The following is a 27,256-nucleotide window of genomic DNA, read 5'->3' as shown; positions in this document are numbered from 1 at the left end:
TTCATTTCAGTAGCTCCATTTGATCAAACAAAATTCCCATTCTGATTTTGTTGACTGATGGACAGATATTAAAACAAGGTTGTTTAGAATATGGGCAGTACATCTAGGACACACACACCCAAGCAAATAAATGCAGTGAGATTTGAAGAAAGTTTAAGGGTCAGACATATAAGAAACATTTAATATAAATGCTATAGCTAGAGTACCATTAAATATTAGTTGGTTGAATTCAAGTATATTGCAAAAGGGGCGCCTGGCTCATTCAGTCAGTAGAGCACGCAACTCTTAAATCTCAGGACTGTGAGTTCGAGCCCCACGCTCAGTGTACAGATTACTTAAAAATAAATTCTTTAAAAAACAAAAACTACAGGGGCGCCTGGGTGGCTCAGTCATTAAGCATCTGCCTTCAGCTCACGTCATGATCCCAGGGTCCTGGGATTGGCCCGACATCAGGCTTCCTGCTTGGAGGGAAGCCTGCTTCTCCCTTTTCCATTTACCCTGCTTGTGTTCCCTCTCTCACTGTCTCTCTCTCTCTCTGTCAAATAAATAAATAAAATCTTTAAAAATTAATTAATTAAAAAATTACATTGCAACAAGATTCTGATTATGACACTTTCTCCATTTAAAACTTCTTGCTCTACACTGCTTAGAAAGCAAGCAGTAATTAAATAATAGCAATAAATGTAGGCCTTAAATTTAATCTAAATTTTAAAAACTAAAAAAAGTTTGTTTTTTTTTTTAAACATTTTATTTATTTATTTGACAGAGAGAGATCACAAGTAGGCAGAACAGCAGGCAGAGAGAGAGAGGGAAGCAGGCTCCCTGTCGAGCAGAGAGCCCGATGTGGGGCTCGATCCCAGGACCCTGAGATCATGACCTGAGCCGAAGGCAGAGGCTTAACCCACTGAGCCACCCAGGCGTCCCTAAAAAAAGTTTTTTTAGATTATATTTATTTATTTGTCAGAGAGAGAGAGCAAGCACGAGCAGGGGGAATGGCAGACAGAGGGAGAAGCAGGCTCCCCACCGAGCAAGAAGCCCAACACAGGACTTGATCCCAGGACCCTGGGACCATGACCTGAGCCGAAGGCAGATGCTTAACCAATTGAGCCACCCAGGCATCCCAAAAAACTAAAAAAAAAATTTTAAAACACCTACCAAAAATCCAAAAGATAAACAGCTTCCTCTTAGTTTAGAACAATACTTAGATTAAAAAGATAAGGACCTAGCTGCTATGAGCTGCATTTGCAAAGTCAACATTAAAGTATATCCAAGTTCATAGCAGTATTCACAACAGCCAGAAAGTGGCCACAATCCAAGTGTCCATCGAAGATGAATGAATGGAAAAACAAAATGTGGTATACTTCAATGGAATATTATTCAACCTTAAAAAGGAATGAAATTTTGCTAAAATGTGGATGAGCCTTGACATTTTGCCAAGTGAGACAGCTAGACAAATACTATATGATTCCACTTATATGAGGTACCTAGAGTAGTCATATTCATTGAGATAGAAAGTAAGATGGTAGATGCCAGGGGCTGGGCTTACGGGGCAATGGGGGAGTTTCATGGTTACAGAGTTTCAGTTTTATAAGATTAAAACATTCTAGACTTGGAGAGTGGTGCTAGTTCCATAACAAGTTAATGCCACTAAACTGTACACTTAAAAGTGGTTTAAGATGATGGGAGCCTGGGTGGCTCAGTGGGTTAAGCCGCTGCCTTCGGCTCGGGTCGTGATCTCGGGGTCCTGGGATCGAGTCCCGCGTCGGGCTCTCTGCTCGGCAGGGAGCCTGCTTCCCTCTCTCACTCTCTCTCTCTGCCTGCCTCTCTGTCTACTTGTGATCTCTCTCTGTCAAATAAATAAATAAATAAAAATCTTTTAAAAAAAAAGTGGTTTAAGATGATAAATTTTATATTATATATACTTTGCCACAATAAAAAAATAGCACTAAATGCTCACCATTATTATAATAAATAACACATGGACAACAGTTTATTCCTAGGGAAGTCTATAATAATGAGATTGGGATTTAACTAGTACTATGTCTGAAAACCAATAAAAAACCAGAGTGATCTTAAAGTTAAGTAATCCTATAAGTTTAATATCATGACTAATAAACCTCTATCGTGCTTAGAACCATGAATACTTTGATGTATCCTTGAGTCCTTAGAAAAAAGAAAGAAATTTACTCCACTAACATTAAAGATCCCATATTATTTCCCAAACACGATCCTTTTCTAGGTCAAGCTCTTCAAGATGAATATTAAAATATTAACAGCTGACAATTCAGCTTACTCAGCCAGCAAATTAGTCACCCTGTAAAAGTGAACAATAATTTGAAACAAGTCTTCCTTCAACACACAAATCAGCTATGGCTCGTTCCTCAATGACATCATAGTGAAAGATGGGCAGGGTTTGGGACACTCCCTTTACATAACTCATGTTCCATCTGAGGAAATCCATCATTCTCAGTGTGAACAAAGTAAGTTGAGTTGCCCATTTAATAACTATTTTCTAATTTTCCAGAACATTACTAGTAATTTTCAAACCAAATATACTACTCAGAAATATAAATGTACCTCCCTTTACCTCCCAATCACATTCCTAAAAAGCTAACTGTAATCACTCAAAATCAATAGTCAATTGATTTTTGACAAGAGTGCCAAGACAATCCAATGGGGAAAAAGTATAGTCATTTCAACAAATGGTGCTGGGACCACTGGATATTCACATGTAACAGAATGAAATTGAACTCTACCTCACATCACATTCAAAACTTAACTCCAAATGGCTTGAAGACTTAAATACAAAGTCTAAAACTATAAAACTTTTAGAAGAAAATATAGGCATAAATCCATATAACCTTGAGTTAGGTCATGATTCCTTATATATGACTTCAAATGCACAAGCAATAAAAGATAAACTGGACCATATCAAAATGAAAAACTTGTGCTGCAAGGGCATCTGGATGGCTCAGTTGGTGGGACATGTAACTTCTGATCTCGGGGTTGTGAGTCTGACACCCACATTGAGTGTAGAGGTTACTTAAAAATAAAATCTTAAAAACAAACAAAAAAAATTTTGTCCTTTAAAAGATACCAAGAACCAAAAAAAAAAAAAAAAAAAAAAAAAGATACCAAGAACAGAATGAAAAGGCAACTCACAATAATCAAGAAAATATTTCTCTGGTATTCAAAATATATATATATTTTATATAAAATAAAATAAAATATATATATATAAAATAAAAATATATATATAATAAATATGTACATATTTATTATATATATAAAATAAATATATAAAAATATATATATATAATAAAATAATATATATATATAAAATAAAATAAATAAAATAAAAATAAAATAAAATAAAATAAAATATATCTCTTGGTATTCAAAAAACATAAATAATTCTACCAGTTCAATAATAAAAAGACAACCCAAATTTTAAAATGATAGTTTGAGAGGCACCTGGGTGATTGAGTCAGTTGAGCGTCCAACTTTGATCTCAGCTCAGGTCTTTTTTTTTTTTTTTTCCTTTTTAAAATATTTATTTACTTGAGAGAGAGAGAGAGATGGCAAGCAGGGGGAGGGGCACAGGGAGAGAGAAAGAGAAAGATCCTCAAGTAGACTCCCGGCTGAGCTGAGCACCCGGCCCAATGGGGGCTCAATCCCAGGACCCTGAGATCATGACATGAACTGAAAGAACAGTCAGCCGCTTCACCAACTGAGCCACCCAGGTGCCCCTCAGCTCAGTTCTGGACCTCAGGGTCATGCACTGGGCTTGACACTGAACCTGGAGCCTACTGAAAAAAATTAAAATAGGGACACCTGGGTGGCTCAGTCAGTTAAGCATCTGCCTTTGGCTCAGGTCATGACCTTGGGGTCCTGGGATCAAATCCTGCATTGGGCTCCCTGCTCAGCAGGAACCCTGCTTCTCCATCGGCTTGCGCACTTGCTCTCTCTCTCTGTCTCTCTCTGACAAATAATAAAATATTTTTAAAATAAGTAAATAATAAAATAAAATGATAGTTTGAATAGAAATCTCTCCAAAGATCTACAAATAGCCAATGAACACATGAAAAGATGTTCAACATCATTAGATACTGGAGAAATGAAAATCAAAACTACTGTGAGATACTACTTCACACACACTAGGATAGCAATATTCAAAAAGACAAAGCTCGTATTGGCAAGGACATGGAGAAATTGGAACTTTCATACATTGTTGGTGAGAACATAAAATGATTCAGTCACGTTGGAGAACAATTTAGCAGTTCCTCAAAATTTAGAGTTACTTATATGACCCAGAAATTCCACTTCTATTTATATATACACCCAAAAGAAATAAAAATATACATCCACACAAAAGGTTATACACAAATGTTCACAGCAGTATTATTCATAACAGCCAAAAAGTGGAAACAAGCCAAATGCCCATCAACTAATGAACGAGTAAACAAATGCAGCATATCCATATCATGTAATATTACTCAACTTTAAAAAGGAATGAGTACTGATTCACGCTACAACATGCCAAAAACCTGAATACATTATACTAAGTGAAGAAAGTCAGACACAAAAGTCCACATATCGCTTGATTCCATTTATATGAAATGCCCAGATAGGCAAATCCATAGAGTCAAGAAGTAGAGCAGTGGTTGCCAGGGTCAGAAAAGAGGGATGGGTGTGTGTTGGGGAAGGGAGGTAGACAGAATGCTAGTGGGGACAGAATCTCTCTATGGGATGACGAAAATGTTCTGCAAATGGATAATGGTGATGGTTGCACAACTCTGCAAATACACTAAAACCACTGAATTGTACACTTTGGATGAATTATTATCCCAAAAAAATTAGAAAGAATGATCCCACTACCCTCAATAGATACAAAATATGGTTAGAGTTCTTCAATTACATTTCCAAACAATCACTACTTCGAAGATCCCAGCAAACCAATCCTTCTCACTCTCAAATAACAACCTCAGAATCTACCTCATCAAGAAAATTATGCACTCCAGGCCTTTGCCATTATATAATTATCCTCTTCTTCCCATATTTCAAAAATTTCCTTCTCTATTGCTTTGGTCTATAATGAGGCTCAAACATCTCATTAAAAAGGTCTGTTCCTAGGTACAACTCCAGATACCACTCTCTACCCTTCCCTTCTAAATGGATTTTCTTGAAAGAAACTTGTATATTCACTACCACCATACTGGCAACCCACTTATTTCTCAGCCCACTATTAACATACCAACACTAATTCATTCATTCAGTCAAAATTATTCTGAAAATTACCACTGACTGCCATGATGCCTAATCCACTAAACAGTTATTATATGTCATTCTTGTGATATCTGACTACCAACTATTCATTCTTTGACACATTTTCTCTTTGGGCTTCCATATTACCTTTTTTTTTTCTTTAGTATTTATTTATTTATCTGAGAGAGAGAGAACAAGTGGGAGAGGCAGAGGGAGAAAGAGAATCTCAAGCAGACTCTGCGCCCACCCCAGGTGAAGCTTGATCTCACAACCCTGAGATCACAACCTGAGTTGAAACCAAGAATCAGCCTCTTAACTGACTGTGCCACCCAGATGTCCCCTGGGCTTCCGTATTACTTTTATCTGCTTCCCTTAATCTCTCTTCTTGACCTCTGCGACCTCCTTCTTCACACACACTTTAACTTGGTATTCTATCTACTACCTACAGTAATGACTCCCAAATGTGTGACTCTACACACATCTCTAGTTCCTTAGATTTTAACTCATATGCAACAGCATTCTGGATCCATCCACTTAACTACACTTCAGACATCAAAAATTCAACAAATATGTTGAGTTTTTTCCAGGAATACATATTGTATTCATATTTGTAGGTGCAGTACACAGCATGTGATAAGGGCTGACTAAATACTTGAATGTCTAAGAATAAAACTCATCATTTCCTACACTTCCACCTTAAAACGTGCTTCTCCTATATTTCTTTTTGAAGCTTTGCAGTCTTCCTGTATTTCCTAAATTTCAGTTGCTTCCCCGCTGCCTTTACACGTTCTTGCTGGGTATACAGCAATATATGGCCTAGAATGCTAGGCAATGGATGCTTTTTACCCAGCCCCTCTCTCAGGACTGTGTTTGTAGCCAGCAACCTTGTGGGACAAGGTCTTCCTCTAGGACAAAGAGCAGGTTTGCTTATTACCACTTAAAACTGTGGATTCCCCAAGCTGAGTGTTTCTCAGAAGTAACACAAACCTACTACTTAAACAGCAGCCATCTGGACTCTCCACACCCTTGTGGATTGGCAAGCAAGGGGAGCTACTCTCACTATTTGCCATGCCATGAGTAAGTCCTGTGACCCAGAAGTCCCACGTTTTCTACCAGCACCCACGAACCAGTAACTACCTAACTTATTAGCTTATGAGCAGGGTAAAAACACACAGATTAATTCCAACGACTTGTGTTTTATACCCCACCTGACATGTCTCCCTCCCTGCCCATTGTCTCCAGCATAGTCCTTACCATTCTCAGTCTCACTCCCATTTCTTTAATTCATACTGCACTGGCATCACTGTGTACATATATTCTTGTAAATTGACTGTGCATCTCTTGTTACTAACAAGACAGTGAGCTCCTTTGGTCAAAGATCATGACTTCTGCCTCTCATGTATCCCGTACACCTTTGAAAATTAAGTAAACTCAAGAATACAAGGTCCCTTTAAAAATCATCATGTCCGGGGCGCCTGGGTGGCTCAGTGGGTTGGGCCACTGCCTTCAGCTCAGGTCATGATCTCGGAGTCCTGGGATCGAGTCCCGCATCGGGCTCTCTGCTCAGCAGGGAGCCTGCTTCCTCCTGTCTCTCTGCCTGCCTCTCTGCCTGCCTCTCTGCCTGCTTGTGATCTCTCTCTGTCAAATAAATAAATAAAATCTTAAAATAAAATAAAATAAAATAAAATAAAATAAAAATCATCATGTCCAAATCAGCAGTAAAAGCACAGGCTTTAATGGCACAGCAGGTCTTGTAATTCTGGAGAAGTTTACTTAACCCCCTCTGAGATTCTGTTAAGTGATAATTCCATAAACTACCTTCTAAATTTTGTTTGAGGGGTGCCTGGGTGACTCAGAGGGTTAAAGCCTCTGCCTTTGGCTCGGGTCATGATCCCAGGGTTCTGGGATCGAGCCCCACATCAGGCTCTCTGCTTGGCGGGGAGCCTGCTTCCTCCTCTCTTTCTGCCTGTCTCTCTGCCTACTTGTGATCTCTGTCTGTCAAATAAATAAATAAAATCTTTAAAAAGAAAAAAAATAATAATAATAATAAAAAAATAAATTTTGTTTGAGGAAGAAAAAGTACTCAACTCTGTAGATCACAAACAGAAAGCTCTCAGAAAGAAGTAGCTATTGTTCTTTTCTTCAATCAACACATATTGAATAGGCTAACAGCATCTTTTAAAGACATCTACAGCACCTGAAAGCTCAAGCCCAGTACCAATTAAGTCATGGATTTGTGCCCCACAGATCAGTTAGTGTCACACAATTCCCCATAAATTACACTGCTCATCTTTGCCAAGTTTTTTTTTTTTAACGTGCTCTATTGAACACAAGGGGAACCTGATTAGCAAGCTGAGAGATCGATAATAATCCATTTCCACTCAATAAACATCTCCATTCATCAGCTTAATGAATAGTTTTGTCACTGGCTTTCTCCATCTTCGGACCTTAAGGACTGGAAAAGTTAGACATCAGTCATTGCTTTATGGAGGTGAGGGGGTAAAAGTAAAAGCCAACTCAGACAAATTTTTGTTTTATCATATAAATGTGTACTCTCTTCTTCAAAAGCCTCTGCCCCTATATGGATAAATCTCAATTTCAGTCATTGAGTGCACAGTAGAAACAAAACAATGTTGTAATAGATGTGTGTCTCATTCTCTGTGAGCATATCAAGCAGATGCTAGAAAACAAGGATCTTCTGTTTTAGAAAGTATGTCAGAAATTTCCAACCACAGCCATCCTCGACTCCAATATCAGTTATCTCTCTGACACCACTAATGACCTCAGGGCCCAAACCACCTTCTTGTTTTCGAATCTCCTTGCCACCTAGCCCCTTCATTTCCTAAGGATGACCTGTGTCTTCACAGACCACCAGCGTATTATCTCAGCTTCCTACTTCCTCAGTTTCACCCTGCCTTCTGGGTCCCAACTGCTTATCTAAGTTCGATCAGCCTAATTCTTCCTATACACATGGCTTCATTTTCACCACCCTTAAATGTAACCCAACTATGCCCTGGATCAGGCATCTACCCAGGCTTCTGAACGTGCTCTAAGACCAGGCAATCTTCCTCCTTCTGCCTGTATCTGAGATCCATGCGAAGTTCTACAGAGCTAAACAGAGCACATGGACCATCCACCCTAACCCAGACTTCTGGGCCTCGCTAGCACTCAGGGCTCCCTTAAATTCCACCCTACCTTTCTAATCTCATCCTTTTCTAGTCAAGCTCACAGAACCCTCCTTTCTGGCAGGTTTATCCTGTCTCTGCCGCCTAAACTTGCCTGGTTCATTCCTGTCTCTGTGCCTTTGCTCTCAAACCATACTTCCTCCCCAACGACCCAACACTCTCCCCTCGCCTGCTACCATGCACCCGTTCTGATCATAAGCTTCCTCCCTCCACATCGACCCAGGTTCTCCCTCCCCAGAGAAGCCTTCCCTGATCACCAGGCTTCCAGGGATCTTTCACTCCTCTGAATTTCTATGTTTCCCGATCACTCACCTGACAATCTGTGATAGGTTTTTGTTTACCTTTTAATCTTATCTTTTCATAGGAGAGCCATTTCCTCATGAGCATGAACCATAAAGCACACTTTAAAAAGCTGAACACTACAATAGCAGTCAACACTAAGAGAGAATTTTCAGGACATAAGAGTCTCCCAACAGGAACAAGCAATCCCATTTTTTCATGTTTCTTTCTAGCCCTTGCCCATTCCTGTTGACATTTTACACAGTAAGAATCATAATAGCAGATTCAACCACACAGTCGCACATACTGTTTTCCATTCTGCTTTTTCCGCTAACAGAGAAAACTGTCTTCCTTGGTAAAAGATGCTGATTTTCATCATTTTTAATATCTACATAACAATCTTCCCACTGAGATTCTAGACCATGATTTACTTAAGCACTGACTTCTATCAGACGGTACTTTCTTCTTTCTGTCTTTGTGCCTTTCACTGCATCAAGTACTATAAAATGCAAAGTAATCCCTTGAGAAATACCTGTTGAAATATATTTATTATCCATGTTCCCTGACAACTGAAATAAACCATTTCACTATTTTTCTCTCCAGCTAAATACCTAATGTAATTCTTGGTTTCACTACCTTAGGCTAGGTAGATAGGAAAGGTATTTTCCAAACACTTTTGATGTAAATGTATTTATTTTGGTAGTTGATCTTACACATATTTAACCATGGGAAGTTCCTTGCAGAAAGGCAACAAGATCCTGTAATATCTAACATAAGCTAGACATCTGGTAGGCACTCAGTAAATAGTAAATATTTTTAAAACCATCTGAAGTTATAAAACATCAAATTCCTAAACAGGAGAGTGTCACTGATCTAGTTAATACCATCGATAATGCTTGTAAACCTTTCAGTTCATTTAATAATTAAACTGGTTAATAATGTATGAATGGGTATTCCTTACAGCATATAGAAAAACACAACCGGAGTTATCTGGTGAGTTGTCCAAGTCTGAAAAATAACATGAAAAACCAAACAATATCTGCAACAAGAACTTCAAGATCTCCTGACAAATCAAGTTTACAGCTTTCCTTCAGCTTGTTTAAGGATATATTAAAGATGAAGAACAGCAAAAACAGAAGTTGTAATATTAAAAGTAGGTAAAATTACATATGCATGTGAACACAAACTAGAATGAAAATAAGAAAATGAGACTGAATTGTTAAAATGGAAAGATGTTAAAGACTTTTTCCCTTTTATGTTTTATTTTGCTAGTGCAATGTTAAAATATGTAACAAGAAAAATATTACTGACAAAAGCGTATTCATTAGCCATTATAATTCTTGCTATTATCCAACTAGGGCATAATGCTTAATGTTGAAGTAACAATGTTTCCCAAACCCACACATAATTTAGCAAAAAAGATTGAAACTCTTACTTCCATGATAAATGTTAAATAATAAACCAACGAACTCCCTTAACACCTTAGCACAGATATTGAATCACATGAAGAACTTAATGGTATGCTAGAAGCTTCTTGCAAATTTCAGTTTTCCTCAAAAAGAAGGCAATATGATTCCAAATATCAGAATCTATACAGCAAAACTTCATCAGCCTGGTAACCCATTCTCTTCTCATTCTTATTTGTGAAGAGTGATTTCTGAGGTTGCATCCTGAACTGATATGCTAAAAGAGAAATAATTATGACTAAAAGTTTACTATTTGTCATAATTAGACACTACTACTTACTTAATACACTAAATTTTCCCAGAAGTAATTATTAGTCAAAGTAATAGGATTTTTTTCAAAATTACTGGAAAGGAAATATCTTTCCGTTTTTGTCTTTTTAAACAAATGCCAGGTAGCAGTTTAAAAATCACTGGCTTTAGGGGAGCCTGGCTCAGTCAGCGGAGCATGCGACTCTTGATCTTGGAGTTGTAAGTTCAAACCCCATGCTGGATATGGAGATTCCTTAAAAATGAAATCTTAAAAAAAAAAAAGAAAAAAATCACTAGCTTTAGAATCCCACTACAGTGTATTCCATTCTGTCTAGATTTATGTAAATGACAACTTCATGATGAAATAGAAATAGAAACAATAACCTTACTTGTCATGGTAATCACAGCAAAAAGAAGTCCATATGCATTCAGGAAATACAACGCTAGGTGAGAGATGGCACTAAATGAAGGGGGAAACAGTTTACCACAATAAGGCACTTCTATTAATAGAGTAATGGATCCATGTACAAACCTTAATTTTGAAATGAGTTCACCCAAAGGAACAGCTAACATCCATTCCACAGTTAAAATTTTTATTATTCTGTGTGTCCCTGGAAACTCTGATCCTGCCAATTATTACAATCTAACTAAATGACAATTTATAACAATAGTACTTCCCCCCCAAAACTGAAATTCATAGGGGGAGGGGAACAGGGAAGGATTCTAATTATCTGAGATAGGTCTTTTGTGATGGCTGGTTAGCTGCATCTTTTTAGCAATGACATTTCCAAGTTTTCTGTGAAAAAGGCAATTTTAAGAATGTGCTGATACCATGCTTTCAGAATCAAATCCCAGATAACAACGTTATGTGGCTTACTTTTTCCTGATTTTTAATCATTGCGATGGTAATAAACTTGAATAAAGATGCCTGAGCACTTAAGAACAGAAGCTTCTGAAAACTTTCAGAGTTGATTTTTGTCAAAGGAAAGACTGAAGACCCCAAACATGTACTAGTTTAAGTTCATTTAGGGAGAAGGAGGGAGGAACTCATATTCTATGTCACACAACAGACTTAAACTGACCTAGCAGGGACAGGAGGAATCACCAACTCCAACAGAAGAGATGAGTCGGAAGAGAAATAAACCAACTTCCAAAAGGACAACCCAACAAAACATACTGCCAACTGGTTGATCTGTGTATCTCAATATATACAAAAGACAGCAAAGAAAAGGAAAAGCAGAAAACAACTTAAAATTTCTACACAGATTAAACACTTGATTATGAACATATAAGTTGCAAAAACGTCTTAGAAGTGATTCTGATACAAGATTTTGATTAGTTAAGTCTTATCAATTGAAAAGTCATCCGCTGGGATAAGTGATCTCAATAACATAGCCTCAGATAGAAAGTGTTTTCAAATATATTACCTCATTTAAAGTTACTTGCCCAGTCACGCTGCTACTTAAGCATTAAAGTCAAGGCCCAGCCCACCTCCTCTTGGTACTTCGAGTTGGGGGTTCTCTTCACTCCATTTGACTAACTAAAGTTGATTTAAAATGTAGTCGGTTTATCTGCTTTCTCTACCCTCCCTGCAGAATTGAGAGAATGTCTGAAAGATACAATTTCACAAGAATCTTGGCACTTAAACTATTTATTGTTGAGATGACGAATAGCAAAAACAAAATTATCTCAACAGTCAAAAAAAAAAAGCGGGGGGATGGAAGGGCATCTCTTTCACCCAACTTCAATCAAAGTCTTCACAATTCTTTATGACCGTCCTGCCTAAACGTACATAAAGTGAAAACCGCAGACGAGGAATTTTTGCACTTGAGTGCTTTCTCAGGAGTAAACCAAATTCCCTGCCATTTTTTCCTGCCACGGACCACAAAAGTGCAGGGTTGGGGTGACTGGGCCAGAGACGTGGGGCCTCGGGGTCCCTGGCTGTCCCGGCCAGGCTGGTGGGGTGAGGACCCGAGGGGCGGGGGCCACTCTGACAGCTGGCAAGGAGAAAGCGGGGGACGCAGCGGGGCACGAGCAAGGGGCAGCGGTGGGGGGAAGGAGGAAGCGGGCCGGGGGCGAGGGACCAGAGCGCTCTCCCGCAAGGGCAGGGGAGGCGAGAGGGCGAGAGGGCGAAAGGGCGACGGGGCGGGGCGGGCGCGCCGGCGGAAGGGGCAGCGGACCGGGACGTGGGGCCCGCAGCGCCCGGGACGCGGTGCGGGCGAGGGGAGGGGCGTCCCCGAGCAGGACTGGAGGGCGAGGGGGACGAGGTTTCGGGGCGCGCCGGCCGCTCTCTCGCCTAGACTCTGACTGCAGGGGCGGGGTCCGACGGACCCCACACAGCGGCCGCGGCTGAGGGAAGGGCGCGCCAGGCACCTGCCGCCTCCACCGTCGCGGCCCCGGGCGGGCTCGGCTCTCACCTCTCCGGTTCATGGGCCGGATCCGCACGGCCACTTTCACTTTGGAGTCCCCCATCCTGCTGCCGCCGAGGCTCTCCCTCGGCTTCCGTCTGCCGCGGCCACCGGGCAACTCTTCGGGGCTGGCCGGGCGGGAGGGGGCCGCGGGAGGGAGGGGCGGGGCGGGGCGGGGGCGGGGCTTGGGCGGGGAGGGGCAGGTCGCCGGGCTCCCGGCGCGTTCTCGCTGCATGACGGGACTTGTAGTCCTTGAAGGTGGTCGAGGGCAGGACAGTGGCGGAGGGGCTCGGGCGGGAGAAATCAGGAGGGCTTCGCTGTTTGGAACGGGTGAATACCCCTCTGTTTCTACACCATCCTGCTCTCAGAGCTAGTACTGAAACCTAAGGCGTCGATAAGCTAATATCGCACCTGAAAACAGAGTTGAATAGATGGCATTGGAGACCCTGAGAGCGACCTCTTCAGACTCATTTCCTGCCAGCCTTTAAAGTACGATCCCTGGCTCAGTTTCCTCTGCCTGGGTTGCACTCCAGGACTTGTTTGCCGAAATCATCCTTCGAGACCAGGGAAAAGTTAATCTCTTCTGGAAGTCTTCATATACGACCCCGCCGTCTGAGCCACTACCCAGTCAAGACCCTGGGCTCCCGAACCAATTCAAATCCCACGTCAGAACTTTCCAGCGGTGTGACTAGGGACAAGTGATTTGACCGCTTAAGACTTACTTGTCTTTTCATAATTAAAATGGAAACACTTTACGCCTATTTCGTAGGATTGTTTCAAGACTTAAATGAGTTAATACATGTGAGGTTCTTAAAAACTCCCTGGCAGATAGAAAGTGCTCAATAAATGGAAGTCCTAATTATCTTCGCTTTGTTATAGCATTTATGCTGTCATTATTTGCCATCCTATCATGTATTTTTTAAGCCATATCTGGTATGTGGAGCCTAGCCTGCAGTAGAGACCCAGTAAATATTTATTGCGTGAATGAATGAATGAATGCACGCATGAAGCTGCCCTAAACTTAGCTCGTTATTCGCCCAAACAGAGACTGCGAACTAGAGGCCTGTGGGCCAGATCTGGCTGGCAAATATGGTCCCTTTGGTGCAACAGTACTGGCCATGAAAATTGGGAGACTTGTCCATTCAATTCTGGGTCTACATTACCTGTTAGGAATAATGGGTTGGAACTGGGTCGCAGTGGCCCCCTTCATAGGAGGCACGGTTTTCCCTTTTGCCATTGCCCTCCTCCACTCTGCTTTACCACTCATGTGCCTGGATCCCATAGGTTTGTGACGCCTACTTGGATATGTTTAAATGATAATACAAAACTCAGGACTATTTTACAGATGAGTCAATACAGAAAGCCAGCAAGACTTGCCCCTTTACCAACCATCCAGTTAGTTGAAAGAGCTTAGAAACAAGTAGAATTGTCAAAAAGGTTAAAAGGGGGGTGCCCAGGGGCGCCTGGGTGGCTCAGTGGGTTAAAGCCTCTGCCTTCGGCTCCGGTCATGATCCCAGGGTCCTGGGATCAAGCCCCGCATCGGGCTCTCTGCTCAGCAGGGAGCCTGCTTCCTCCTCTCTCTTTCTCTGCCTGCGTCTCTGCCTACTTGTGATCTCTGTCTGTCAAATAAATAAATAAAATCTTAAAAAAAATAAAAATTAAAAAAAAAAGGGGGGGGTGCCTGGGTGGCTCTGTGGGTTGGGCCTCTGTCTTCGGCTAGGGTTGTGATCTCCCTCCCGGTGGTGGGATGGAGCACCGCACTGGGCTCTCTGCTGGGCGTGGAGCCTGCTTCCCCCTCTCTCTCTACGCCTTCCTCCCTTCCTACTTGTGATCTCTGTCTGTCAAATAAATAAAATCTTTAAAAAAAAAAAAAAAGGTTAAAAGCACCTTTAGGAGGAATGTCATTCTGATACCACACATAGATGAACATTGAAGATGTTGTGCTCATTGAAATAAGCCAAACACCACACACAAAAACACTGTACGGGTTCACGTAGGTGAGATACGTCGAATAATGAAATTCATAGGGACAGAAAGTTGTCAGGGATGAGAGAAAGAAAATGGGGAGTTTGTGTTTAATGGGTAGGGAGTTCCTGTTCGGGAAGATAAAAGAGTTCTAGAGATGGATAGTGGTGATGGTTGCACAATGTGAATGTACTTAATGCCACTGTACCCTTAAAAGTGGTTTAAATGGTAAATTTATGTTATGTATATTTTGCCACAATTTTTTAAAAAGGTTAAAAATAGAAAAAGCTATGCCAGAATGCCTTCATTAAAGGAAGGGAATTGGGGCACATGGGTGGTTCAGTCAGTTAAGCAACTGACTCCTGAATTCAACTCAGGTCATGATCTCAGGGTCATGAGATCGAATCCCACCTTTTGCTCCATGCTCAGTGTGGAGCTGCTTCAGATTCTCTCTCCCTCCTCCTCTCCTTCACCACCCCCCGCTTGTGCTTGCTCTTTCTCTCTCAAATAATTTTTTTTTAATTTTAATAAATATAAATAAAAGAAGGGAATTTATTTCATGGGGCACTTTCTCTGAGGTTTCAGAGGACTTTCCAGCTGCTGAAGCAGTGGATATCAATACAGTAAGTCTTTTAATTTTCACAGCCAAATAAAGAGAACCCATTTAAGATTGCCAGCTTTTTAATTTTACCAAGTAAATTTCTTAAAAACTAATGCAAATAATTGCTATCTACAGTCCCTATCATTCTTTTAAGAGAAGAAAAAGGTCACAAAGTATATATTTTTATATGGAAATTGTTTGACGAAGAACCCCACTACTGTCCTTTTGTTTTTGTTTAGCATTGAAAAAATTTTTATCATGTCCCCTTTACCAGAGTTGGGTACTCTAGTCTTTAACATACTTCTAATAACGATCTTACCACTTTCAGAATATAACAAATAAAGGTTTGCAATGTACCTAAGTTCTTGGACAGCCATTCTTCCCTTGATATCTCTTTTATGACCTGACAAATGTTGGTTTTAAAAGGCATGGTGTGATGATAGTTTGACTGTAGCTTTTTAAACAGATACCAGACAGGCAGAAAAAGAGAAGGCTGTGGAAACATTGTGTTTAAATTTAAGCTCAAATTTCAGAGAGAAGAAAGCCCCTAAGGAGTTGAAGTGGGGGTAGAGGGAGAGAATAATAGGGAAGAGGTGAGGACTTTCTCTGAAGTTCCAAAATCATACAAATTGTCCTGGAAACATTCAACTGGAAGCAAATGATCATAGCTTCCCTAGAGACTGTAGAGAAAACCCCTCACGGGCCATTCTCCCTTCTGACTTCTATTCACACTAACTTCTCTCTTTCGACTTCTGCAATAAAGAAGAGGAGGGAGGATTCTTAGAACAGAGAGCCTGAGACCAGAAATGTCTTTATCTTCCCATGGAAAGTGTTCCTGAGCTAGGCCTGAGAGAAAGGACTGAGACGCAAGTTACAACCTGCCACCCAGGAGCTTGGGGGCTTTCACACCAGGTGAAACTGGAGCTGTCACCACACAGGGAGTGTGGGCTCAAGCTCCAACAGGAGACAGGGAAAGTCACCGTTTCTCTCTTTCCAACTCTTCAGAGGAAGGAGAGGAAGAGAATTTAGTAAAGAAAGCACTTCCATGGACCTTTGTTTTGTAAAGCAAGTACTTAATGAATTAACAAATATTTAGGGTGCAGATACCACATTTCAAGGCGTTTTAATGGGTCTGTTTAACTTTGAATTTTAGCTGAGTCAGTAAGTTTCTCAATTTTCAAGCCCTGACATTTTGCAAGTCTACTCATTCTAAACCTGATTTCTAGTTGACTGTTTTATTGCTTTGATCCACTCATTCAACAGTTTCTGGTGGTCTGTACCTTGGCCGAAGAATTTTGCCTTGTCTTTGTAAGATCATCACTTACAAAATTATAATAGCTAACATACTTTGAATGCTCACAATGTGCCAGACACTGTCCTAAAAACTTTACACGAATTAATTCTCTTGACACTCATACAACTCTATGAAGTACTTACTGTTATTATCCCTATGTTAGCATAGGGATATGCTAAGGACCCAAGAAATTTACTACAGGTGCCGCTGGGCTGCTCCTGTGTTCTGATCTCCCACTCCACAGTCTTTCATAATGGGAAGCACCATGGGAATTCACTCAGCCCATGGGAATTTGAAAAGATCCAATTTTCAGCATTCTGCTTTCCAGAATTGTTTCTAAAACTCCACTACTGTAAAAATGTGGGAACTGTGTACTAAGTTCTGTTGTTGCCTTTAAAAAGGAGGGAATGAAGGACGCCTGGGTGGCTCAGTTGGTTAAGAGGCTGCCTTCGGCTCAGGTCATGATCCCAGTGTCCTGGGATCCAGTCCCACATGGGGATCCTTGCTTGGCAGGGAGGCTGCTTCTCCCTCTGTGTCTGCCTGCGTTCTCTTTCTCTCTCTCTAACAAATAAATAAATGAAATCTTTTAAAAAGAGGGAATGAACTAATGGCTACCTCGGGGCAGGAGATTTCTTTCCAGCATAAATCAGAATTGACCTGGACTCAGGTGAGGACTTACAGTCTCAGACTTAGCTTGGTGGGAACTTAGTTTTCCCAATTAGAACTATCCCTTCTGTCTCTCCAGCTATACTGTGAGCACAAGGATATCATCTTTTGCAAGTCTCTTTATCTCCAAGACCTAAGCCAATGCCTGGACCATAGTAGGCAAGCATCTAATACATTTGGGGGAATGAAGATAGTAGCATCACAATTCACCTCAGACAGATTAGATGACTTGCCTCAAGTCACTCTAGTAAGTGACAGGGTTGGAATGCAAACACAAATTTGTCTGATTCCAAAAATCTAGGTTGCTGTCACAAAGAAGCCATGCCCATGTGTCCTTTCCTGTATTGTTCATGTTAGTGTTACCTTTTCTACCACGTGAATCCTTAGTGCGGAGCCTCTGTCTCAATGACAGCAGTCATCTTGCCATACTTGTTATTTCTGAAGGGCTTCTGTGCCTGGCATTGTGCTCAGGACTCCCCCTGTGTGATCTCATTTACCTTTCACAACAGCCCTGTGCGGTTGAAGTCGGTGCTGTGATGCTAGCCCTTGACAGATGGGCAACTGAGACTTAATAAGGCAAATTAACTTGCACAGGGGCCCGAGCAAGAAGTGCCTGAATGTGAATCCTGGGTGTCCCCAACCACCGTGTGCCATTGCCTAGACTGCCACACCATGACCCCTCCCCTGCCCTGTCTCTCCGCTAGCTATCTGGTGCTCTGCTGGGTCTGTCAGCGTTACCGACACTCCTCATCAACCACCCACTAACAAGACCACACCTGGATCTTGCCATGATCTAAGATGGCTCCGCCTATGAAATCCCATACCTCCCATCCATAACCTCAACCTCATCCAACCTGATTCATTCTCTTAATCCTAAGGACCAAGTACACTGTTCTTGAGCCTCCAGTTCCTCAACTTATCCTTTTTCTCACACTCAAACTCTTTCAGGGGGTCACTTTCTCACAACCTTAGCCTAAACCTCCCTCTTGACTGTATCATCAACACCACTCATGACCTGTGAATCCCTAAACCTACAAAATCAATTTCCCCTATCTCATGCGCCCAGGAACCCAGCTGGGAAGTCACACATCCATACACAGTGGTGCCCTCACAAATCTGTGGTCTTTGATCTCAGTGTGGCCCTTAGCAGCACGTGAAACCCTTTCTCCTGCTCAGCCCCCTCACCTGTTTCTCCCGAGGCCTTTGCCATCTTCATCACTCTCTTCAAGCCCCCAACCCAACATGGCCACGCCCTAGGAGGGCCACTTTTGCCACAAAAAATCAAGGCTTTCAGGGGAAAATTCCCTAAATTTCCTATGCCCACAACGTCATCCATGACTGTATTAGCACCAAGTTTTCTCTTCCAGTTGCAGAGGTAGGTGTGTGCCTTCAGCTCAAGGCTAAGGCCTCTGTCCCATGATCTTGCATCCCACCTCCATGGCAAAGTTGTTCTGTTCGTGAATCCCTGTCTAACCAGATCAACTTTCCTTCTCCATGACCACTTCCCCTTAGCTGAGACTCTCCCATGTGAAAAACAAAACAAAAAAGTTAGGGAAAAGAAGCAAGGACAGCCTTCTATCAATCCTTCGTCTACCTGTAGTCACCAGTCTTTCTGCCTCCCAGCCAAGCTCCCCACAAATAATAATCTACACTCGGTGTTTTTCCTTCCTCACCTGTCATTAGTCAACCAACTATTAATTAATCATGCTTTCACCCACACTCACCCCTCTAATAAAACTGTCATGGCAAAGTGTACTATCAACTTCCCGATTGCAAATCCAGTAGGCTGCCTTCAGTCCTCATTTGACTTGATTTCTCTGTGATATTTCATGTTATTCACCATCCTTCTTCTTGAAGCTTTTGATTCCCTCACTTTCTATGAAATCACTGTGTTCTCCTTGTTTTAGTTAAGTTGTTATCCTGGTCAACAAACTTCCAACCATGTGCTTGGCACTACTGTGTTAGGTGCCTGACATGCAAAGATAAGAAAGACATAGCACCTGTTCTTAAAAACCAAAAGTTTCGCTTAGATTTCTGGAAAATTTGTAACTTCTTCAAGTTCTTTTATTGCCTCTTTGCTTGTTTCTTAGTGCTGTGTGGGAATCCCCTTTAAAGACAATGTCCTCTAGGGTGCCTGGGTGGCTCAGTGGGTTAAGCCTCTGCCTTCGGCTCGGGTCGTGATCTCAGGGTCCTGAGAAAAAAGACAATGTCCTTTAAAGGGAGCAGGTTCAGTATGCTGGGCCTGGGAGATCACTCAGAAGGCAAGGCTAAGGATACTCCAGGCAGTTCTAGGGGTTGGGAGAAGGGATGTGTCAGGAAGAGCCGGGAGATGGAACAGGCAGCTCAGAGGTGGAGAAAATGAGCACAAAAGAAAGAAGGTAAATGAAAGACACTCAGGTCTGCATCAAAGAGTACCGCAAAGACATAACTTGCAAAAAGTTTATATGGGGGGCGCCTGGGTGGCTCAGCAGGTTAAGCATCTGTCTTCAGCTTAGGTCATGATCCCAGGGTCCTTGGATTGAGCCCCACATTGGGCTCCCTGTTCAACCGCTCCCTCCTTCTTTCTCTGTCTGCTGCTCACCCTGCTTTGCGTGCTCTCTCTCTCTCTGATAAATAAATAAATAAATAAATAATAAATAAGACATCCTCTGAAACGTAGTAGGTAGGGTGGCCCCAGGTAAAGCCCTCTTTCCCTGAGATCTCATTTGAAATGAGAGAGGGTCTAGGATCCCAGAGAGCAAGGCACGTTGTAAACTTAATTATTTGTGTATTGGTTTCCTTTCTTTTCTTTATTTGCATTTAGTAAACCTTTCTTAAACTTCTGTGTATCTGACCTATGCTAAGGGGAAGCAAAAGAAGGGGCTTTTTGAAAGACCTTTAAAAGGGAAGAAGTCTACTTCTGAGGCCAATGTGGTAAGTGTGATGGGGATTGGGAAAAGACCACAAGAGTCAAATCAGAAGTATACAGATTTGAGATCATGGGGTCTGCTCTAGGAGAGTCCTATCTTCAGGCCCCCTCACAGCCGTGGGGTTTACTTTTTTATGGAAGGTGGTATTCCTCACCGGCCCCCTCACCGCTTACTGCTCTCTCCCCAGTTGGTACAGTCACTATTATCCTGCATGCTTGCTTTGGTTTCTCTCACTTAATGATGCTCTCCCCCTGCCAGGTGACAGCTAACCTATTTTCTCCTCCAAGTCATCTTTCACTAAATCCTACACACATTACTATTTCCCTTCTGGAAACTTTCTAGCACTATACTATATTAGCATTGGGTTACAAGCCAACGTCAATAATGGATAGAGGTCCTGTCTTCTCCAACAAGACTGAGAACTCAGGAGCAGGAACCATGTCTTCTCCTGGATATTGCTCAGAGCAAGGAGCATATAGCCAATGTGACAGATACCAGGCGACTGATTTGTTCCAGTGGAAAGACACAGAGGTGGAAGAGCCACAAGATAAGAGAAGGGCTTTAAGTTAATTATTTTCACTTCTATTCTAGAGCGACAAGAAATTCCAGGAACAAATGAACCTGGGGACGGAAGATCCTTAGAACATCCCTTGGCCCTTTTTATTGAAGAAATTGCAATTCCTCCCCATCTCTGAAGATCCAGAAGTGAACACCTTTCCAAAACACACAATTTTCACACTAACCGCCCCCCCCAAAGTGTTTGCGAGGTATACAAACATAAACTTCCTTCCCCTTTTGTTGAAAAGCATCTCTTAATGACATCAATAATATATCTCCGACAAGCCTAGTCCATAAATCATTTAGGGACAGAGGTCAGAAGAGGGTATTCCTTTGATATTATTCAAGGCAGATTGTACAGATCAGGCCCCGTAAGTGAGCACAAAAGGACATCTATAAAATATTCATAGGCTGCAGTACAAACGCAAGGACTGCTTGGGGACCCACTGTACCGCCTAAGGGATTAGATTAGTCAGATCTAGGGTTGCAGTGGTCCGCTCCCTTAAACTCAGAGGTTTCCATAGCTCATCAACAAATTCCATTTAGAATTTTAAGGGGTTTTTTGAAACCACAGAAGAAAGCTTAGGGCAAGCTGGAGGTAAACTATTTGGTCCAGGGCTCCTTGCCTAAGGGAAGCAACTGACTTTTTTTCACAAAGGGGGTTATCTAGAGAAGGAACAAAAACCTCCTCTGGGAAATCCTGGATAGAGCTGGAAGAAAATTCATCTCCTAGCAATATATCCTTGGAAGAATCTTTGCCATCAAAGACTCTCTCCTCCCTTTGTTCATTATTGATTTTTTTAATCAAATATAATTCAATCTCACCCATATTTGATTGCATGTGTAATCAAGTACTCGCCTGATAAGGATGCAAAAAATGAGTATGATGGGCTCTACGTTTCCAGAAGCCTATAATTTATTTGAAGATAAATATGCTGTTACAATGGAAGGAATTATCCATAGGTTTCCACCTTTGATACTGGCCAGGTTATTAAGATCCTGTTTTCCCAGGGAGGTTGTCACATAGTGCAGCTGCAAGTGGGTGGGGTGGAGACCAAAGTGTCACTGGGGAGAGAGGACCATTCTGAGTCACCCCAGATTCAGATCTTGAAGGTGTTGCCTCGGCAGGAAGCACGAGGGTGGGGCACCCAAATCCTGATACTGGAGGGAAGACAAGAGCAGGGAAAATGACCCAGGCTGGGATGGAAGCCATGAGTGGTTTTAATCTTCCACATACCGAGCTCGAAGTGGTTAAAGAGAAACCCAAGACAGCTGTAGCCTGGGGGCTCTGTATTAGGAAGTATCACAGAGTTCATTTTTCTTTGTCACCCAGGGAGACTTCTTTCAGCTGGGACCCAATCTGGAAGCTATTCTACCCACTAGAAAGCCAGAAACTCTAAAACCCGCCCAATGCCACAGTGTGACTCAGGGCCAGCTGAGCAAGCCCCAGATCGGAGCAGGGACAGCTGCAGAATTCTCTCGCTGCCACATCCTCTATGAGAGGAACGCAAAACCTCCCTCAAAACGTAGAACGATGTAGCCCTCAGTCACCAAGATAAATTCCAGACAGATCAAAGGCTTACAAGTAAAAACACGAAAAACTAGAGAAAAGTGAAAGTAAATAGTTAGCTGATCTCAAAGAAGGAAGTCCTCGGTAACAGCACAGGCGTCGAGAAACTTGTTCCAGGTCTTTCTAGGTGTAGGGAGGACTCAGACGTGGGTCAGTGCCGTGCCAGAGCCCTAACCCTTCACCCTCCAAGGAGCTGCTTCTTTAAGGGAAAAATAAAAGCCAATAGTTCGAGAAACAAAGATTTCTAAAGAATGCCCCAACATGTCACCAGGAAATGGAAAGAGCCAAACTATAAACTGGGAAGTGTGGCAATTCTGATAGATGTAGAATTACAGTTCTAAAGAAGGCTTATAAGTCAAAAAGAAAAAGAAAGAGGCCAATAGAAAGTTTTTTAAAAAATGTTAAGACCAATAGAAATTTTGACAAAAGTAAAACAGGCTATTTCCAAAGGAAAAAAGGTAGATAATGAACATGTGAAAAATGTTCAGTCTCCTTCATATTAAAGAAATGCACATTTGACAAAGACACGACATTTTTCTTTCTAACAAACTGGCAAACTTCTAACAAAAAGTTAATGCCTGGTTTTTGGTGACGTAAGGTTGGTAAAGTGACCATCTTTTTAGAGAGCCAACCCATGACACAATCATACTGGACAAAAAATTAATAATAGTAGAATGTATAATAAATAACTAGACATATGTGTTGTTATTTTAACATAAAAATATGTAAAATGGGTGTTAATCTAAAGCTATATATTATTTTGTATTGTTTACTTATCTGTTACATAAAATGCTATTTAAACAAAACCACAATGAGACTAGTGAGCAAGGGCAACTTGTATAATTAATAACAAGACAAAATTAAAAGTGATGTGCAAGAAAAATATGATGTTCTTAAGATTTTTTAAAAAGACTTATTTATTTATTTTAAAAAGAGTGGGAGCGTGTCATTTGCATGAGTGGGGGGAGGGGCACAAGGAGAGGGAGTGAGAAGGAGAAACTCAGACTCCTTGCTGAGCATGGGGCAGGACGCAAAGACGCTGAGATCACAACCTGAGCCGAAATCAAGAGTCAGGCACTCCAATGACAGAGCCCCCAAGGTGCCCCTAAAGATTTTTCTTTTTTAAGTAAGCTTTATACCCAACGTGGGGCTTGAACCCATAACCCCGTTACCAAGAATAGCATGCTCAAACGACTGAACCAGACGGTTGCCCCCAAAATATGGTATTTTTATCATGTTTATTTCAATTTTCCGATACAGCAGCTTTAACTTTTTTTTAACTCTTGATTGGCTATTTACGTTTCGTAGTCCGTATTATTGTGCATGTTTAAGATACACAGATGTAGTACTTTCCAAAAGGGGAGTGTAAATACAATAGGACTAATTGAACAAATCTTAACTTATATTTAATAAAAAAGAACAAAGATGTTTCCTTCTCTCTCATAATGCTGTTGGATTTTTTTACCCTTTGTTTCCTTAGGGAATAACTTAGAGGCTCCTTTTCTTTTGTGTAGTGATAGAATGAATATACTCAAATGTGAAAACCAGGTTGATTTTCAGAGCTGCTCTTACCAAGCCCACATTACACTAATTCCTGGGTCAGTCCACTGTGATGGAGACAAGCTACTATCCTCTCAACAAAGCATTTCAGCACAGAATACTTGGGATTTTACTTACTAGTTTTAGCATGGTTTTAGACATGTAGGAATTTGTATCCAGCTCTCTAAAAATGTTCGTCCTCTTTGAATCTACAGGCTTATTTTGGCAGAATAACTGTTTGCCAATAATGTCCTTTGTGGCTGCACATTCATCTTATGGACCATTCATGTCTAAAATGGTCAACCACTTATGGTGTGCCTGGGTGGCTCAGTTGGTTAAGTGTCTGCCTTTGGCTCAGGTCAGGATCTCGGGGTCCTTGGATGGAGTCCTGCTTCAGACTCTCTGCTCAGCAGGGAGTCTGCTTCTCCCTCTGCCTCTTCCCTGCTTGTGCTCTGGCTCAGGTTCTCTCAAGCGAATACATAAAATCTAAAAAAATAATAAATTGCTTATCATTTGTGAACACTCCAAAGCAAGCCATTCTACAAGCCTGTCTCAGAAGGCTAACTCCTTCCCTTTTTATAAAGTCCTATATCTCATGAACTTACTCTATAATTTTCAGGAGACTGAAAAATGACCTAAGCTTTTCTAATGAAAATCTCAATACCATGGGTGAGCAAATCACCTTCCTCTTTAGCAATGTGGTGCACCAAGTATGCAAAACATTTAGCAGGAAAGATCTTTTCTCATTGTCTTTGGTAAGAAATGTGCAGACTGAATGGAATTTGCCAAAAATTTATGTTTTGGACTGTCTGCCAAATACGCAGATACATAAGCATGGTCTAGTTTGTAGTCGGATAATATATTCACAGTCTTCTGTTTTATGTTTTCTGCAGTTTCATTAAAGTCTTCATAGAAATTGAGAAGATGACTTGGAATTCCGTTTTTTCCTATCAAAGTACCTAAGAAGTGGAACATATTTGTTCAGGGAGGAAAAAGTTTTCTTATATCCTCTTAGTTCAGTAGCTGGGGCCTGTGAATTAAACTGACAAGAGACCAATGAACAGGAGAAAAGGTACAATTTTTATTTAATATTTATATGCATAGGAATTCACAGAAAAGAACTGAAACTCAAAGAAGCAGTTAGACTTGGGGGCTTCTATACCAGTTTAACAAAGGAAAGGAGGTTTGGGTTTCAAGGGATGATGAAACACAGGGAAGTAGCTAGGAAATATATGGGGGAACTTATGGAAGATAATGGTTATTTTAGTAAGGTCTGTTTATGCAAACCTTTCTCAGTGTCAGCTCCCTATTTCTGAGGCTACAAGTGCTCTTCTCATCCTGACGCAAGCTATGGAGTGGGGGTGGGGGTCACCTTTCTCCAGGGAAAATTTATACAGTGCTCTGGGGCAGATGGGAGAGGGCAGAGAGCATTTCTTGCCTCTACTGTTTCTTAAGTGACTCCAGCTCGAAATGATACGCCAACATGGCATATATTGAGGGAGCATATTCTGATCCCTTTTATTATCACTATTGTTGCCATGATTAAACTCATCATTTGATACACCGTAGAAAGCATAATAGTTGGTAAGCTCTGCCATAAATGGATATTTTAGGTAAAAATGGGATCATACCGTAAACTGCTTATAAAAATTATTGTTAGAATATATCTTTCCGGGGCACCTAGGTGGCTCAGTGGTTAAGCCTCTGCCTTCAGCTCGGGTCGTGATCTCGGGATCCTGGGATCAAGTCCCACATTGGGCTCTCTGCTCTGCGGGGAGCCTGCTTCCTCCTCTCTCTCTCTCTGCTTGCCTGTCTGCCCACTTGTGATCTCTCTCTGTCAGATAAATAAAATATTAAAAAAAAAAAGAATATATCTTTCCTTGCCATGAAATATTCTCAAAAAATGTGAATTTTAGTGATTACATATAATGACTGCATCCCGTTGTAAAAAAACATATCACAGTTTATCTATTTCCTTATTGTTGAAAGCTTAAACTATTTTCAGTTTTTTAATATTATGGATAAAACCCAACAGATTATCCATAATCATAAACGTTTATTTATGACCTCTTCTAATTACTTCCTTAAGATAAACTTCCTAGAAGTAGGAGGTATAAACATGCTTAAGGCTCTTAAAATTCACGTGTAAGTTGCTCTTCAGAGAAGTTGCACCAATGTATACTTCCCACCAGAAATGTCCGAAAGTGCTGTTTTCACAGGAACTGTCTCCCGCACCGCACCCCCTGCCCCCCGCCCCAGAATTGGTAAGCTCTGCCATAATCAGCTGTACACAGCAAGATACATCTATTATCAAAATTTCCTCTTTTATTCTCCTGTTCTCCCACAGGACACTTTATTTTTAAAATTCATTCATTCTTCATTCATTCATTCCACGTGATCTCTGCACCCAATATGGGGCTCGAACTCACAACCACAAGATCAAGGGACCCACGCTCCACCAACTGAGCCAGCCAGGTGCACCAGGATGCTCTGGTTTTATTTTAACCCCGGAATCAGAAAATGTGACTTCCCTGAGACAAAGAGCAATCAAAGGAATGTTGTGAAAATGTGTGCTCCTTAGTGGGGTATGGTCACACCTTTCCACTCCTTTCCACTAAGCATCGGTGCCTTTTGGAGAAACAAACAAGCAAACAAACAAACAAGCAAACTTTTGATTGATTTAGAAGAACAAGCCCATCTCACTCCAGGCTTTTGAGATTCATACATTCACATCGTCTCCCCCATGCCTGACTGCAGACTGTTTATTGCCCAGGCATAGTATGCTCTGTTTTGGTTACCTCCCTTCCCAGTCACATCCTTGAGTCCTTTTGTCTGTCAGTAAAATGACACAGTTGTTTAGCCTTCATTTTCAGTGATGTCTGGGTCATGCTGGTGTTGGTATTATCTGAATTCTTAGAAAACATGATCACAACATTGACAGTGTTAAAAATTAAACTAGCACTCAGTACAAATTCTCAATACAGGGGCGCCTGGGTGGCTCAGTGGGTTGAGCCGCTGCCTTCGGCTCAGGTCATGATCCCAGGTCCTGGGTTCGAGCCCCGCATCGGGCTCTCTGCTCAGGGGGGAGCCTGCTTCCTCCTCTCTCTCTGACTGCCTCTCTGCATGCTTGTGATTTCTCTCTGTCAAATAAATAAATAAAAATCTTTAAAAAAAAATAAAAAAAAATTCTCAATACAAAGCACAACAGTGAATCCACAGAGACAAAGACACACTGTTAAACCTCATGGTTACAAGGCGCTCCGAGTTACACACTTAAATTGAATCAGGCTGGTGATCACCAG

The 27,256-nt window shown here is 41.4% G+C and overlaps 1 protein-coding gene across 2 annotated transcripts in view; it reads right to left on the bottom strand.

Moving 5' to 3' along the window:
- The window catches only part of KIF13B (kinesin family member 13B), a 204,187-nt gene extending 191,175 nt beyond the window's left edge, over positions 1-13,012 (bottom strand). For both annotated transcript variants that reach the window (XM_047717469.1, XM_047717470.1), the window contains exon 1: positions 12,862-13,012. In XM_047717469.1, the coding sequence (XP_047573425.1) occupies positions 12,862-12,916 (55 nt within the window). In that variant the 5' untranslated portion in view covers positions 12,917-13,012. The remainder of the gene's footprint in view (positions 1-12,861) is intronic.
- Positions 13,013-27,256: the final 14,244 nt, after the last annotated feature.

The sequence above is a fragment of the Lutra lutra genome, chromosome 2 (assembly GCF_902655055.1).
Source record: "Lutra lutra chromosome 2, mLutLut1.2, whole genome shotgun sequence".
Classification (NCBI taxonomy): Eukaryota; Metazoa; Chordata; class Mammalia; order Carnivora; family Mustelidae; genus Lutra; species Lutra lutra.
This window is presented reverse-complemented; position numbering and strand designations above follow the sequence as displayed.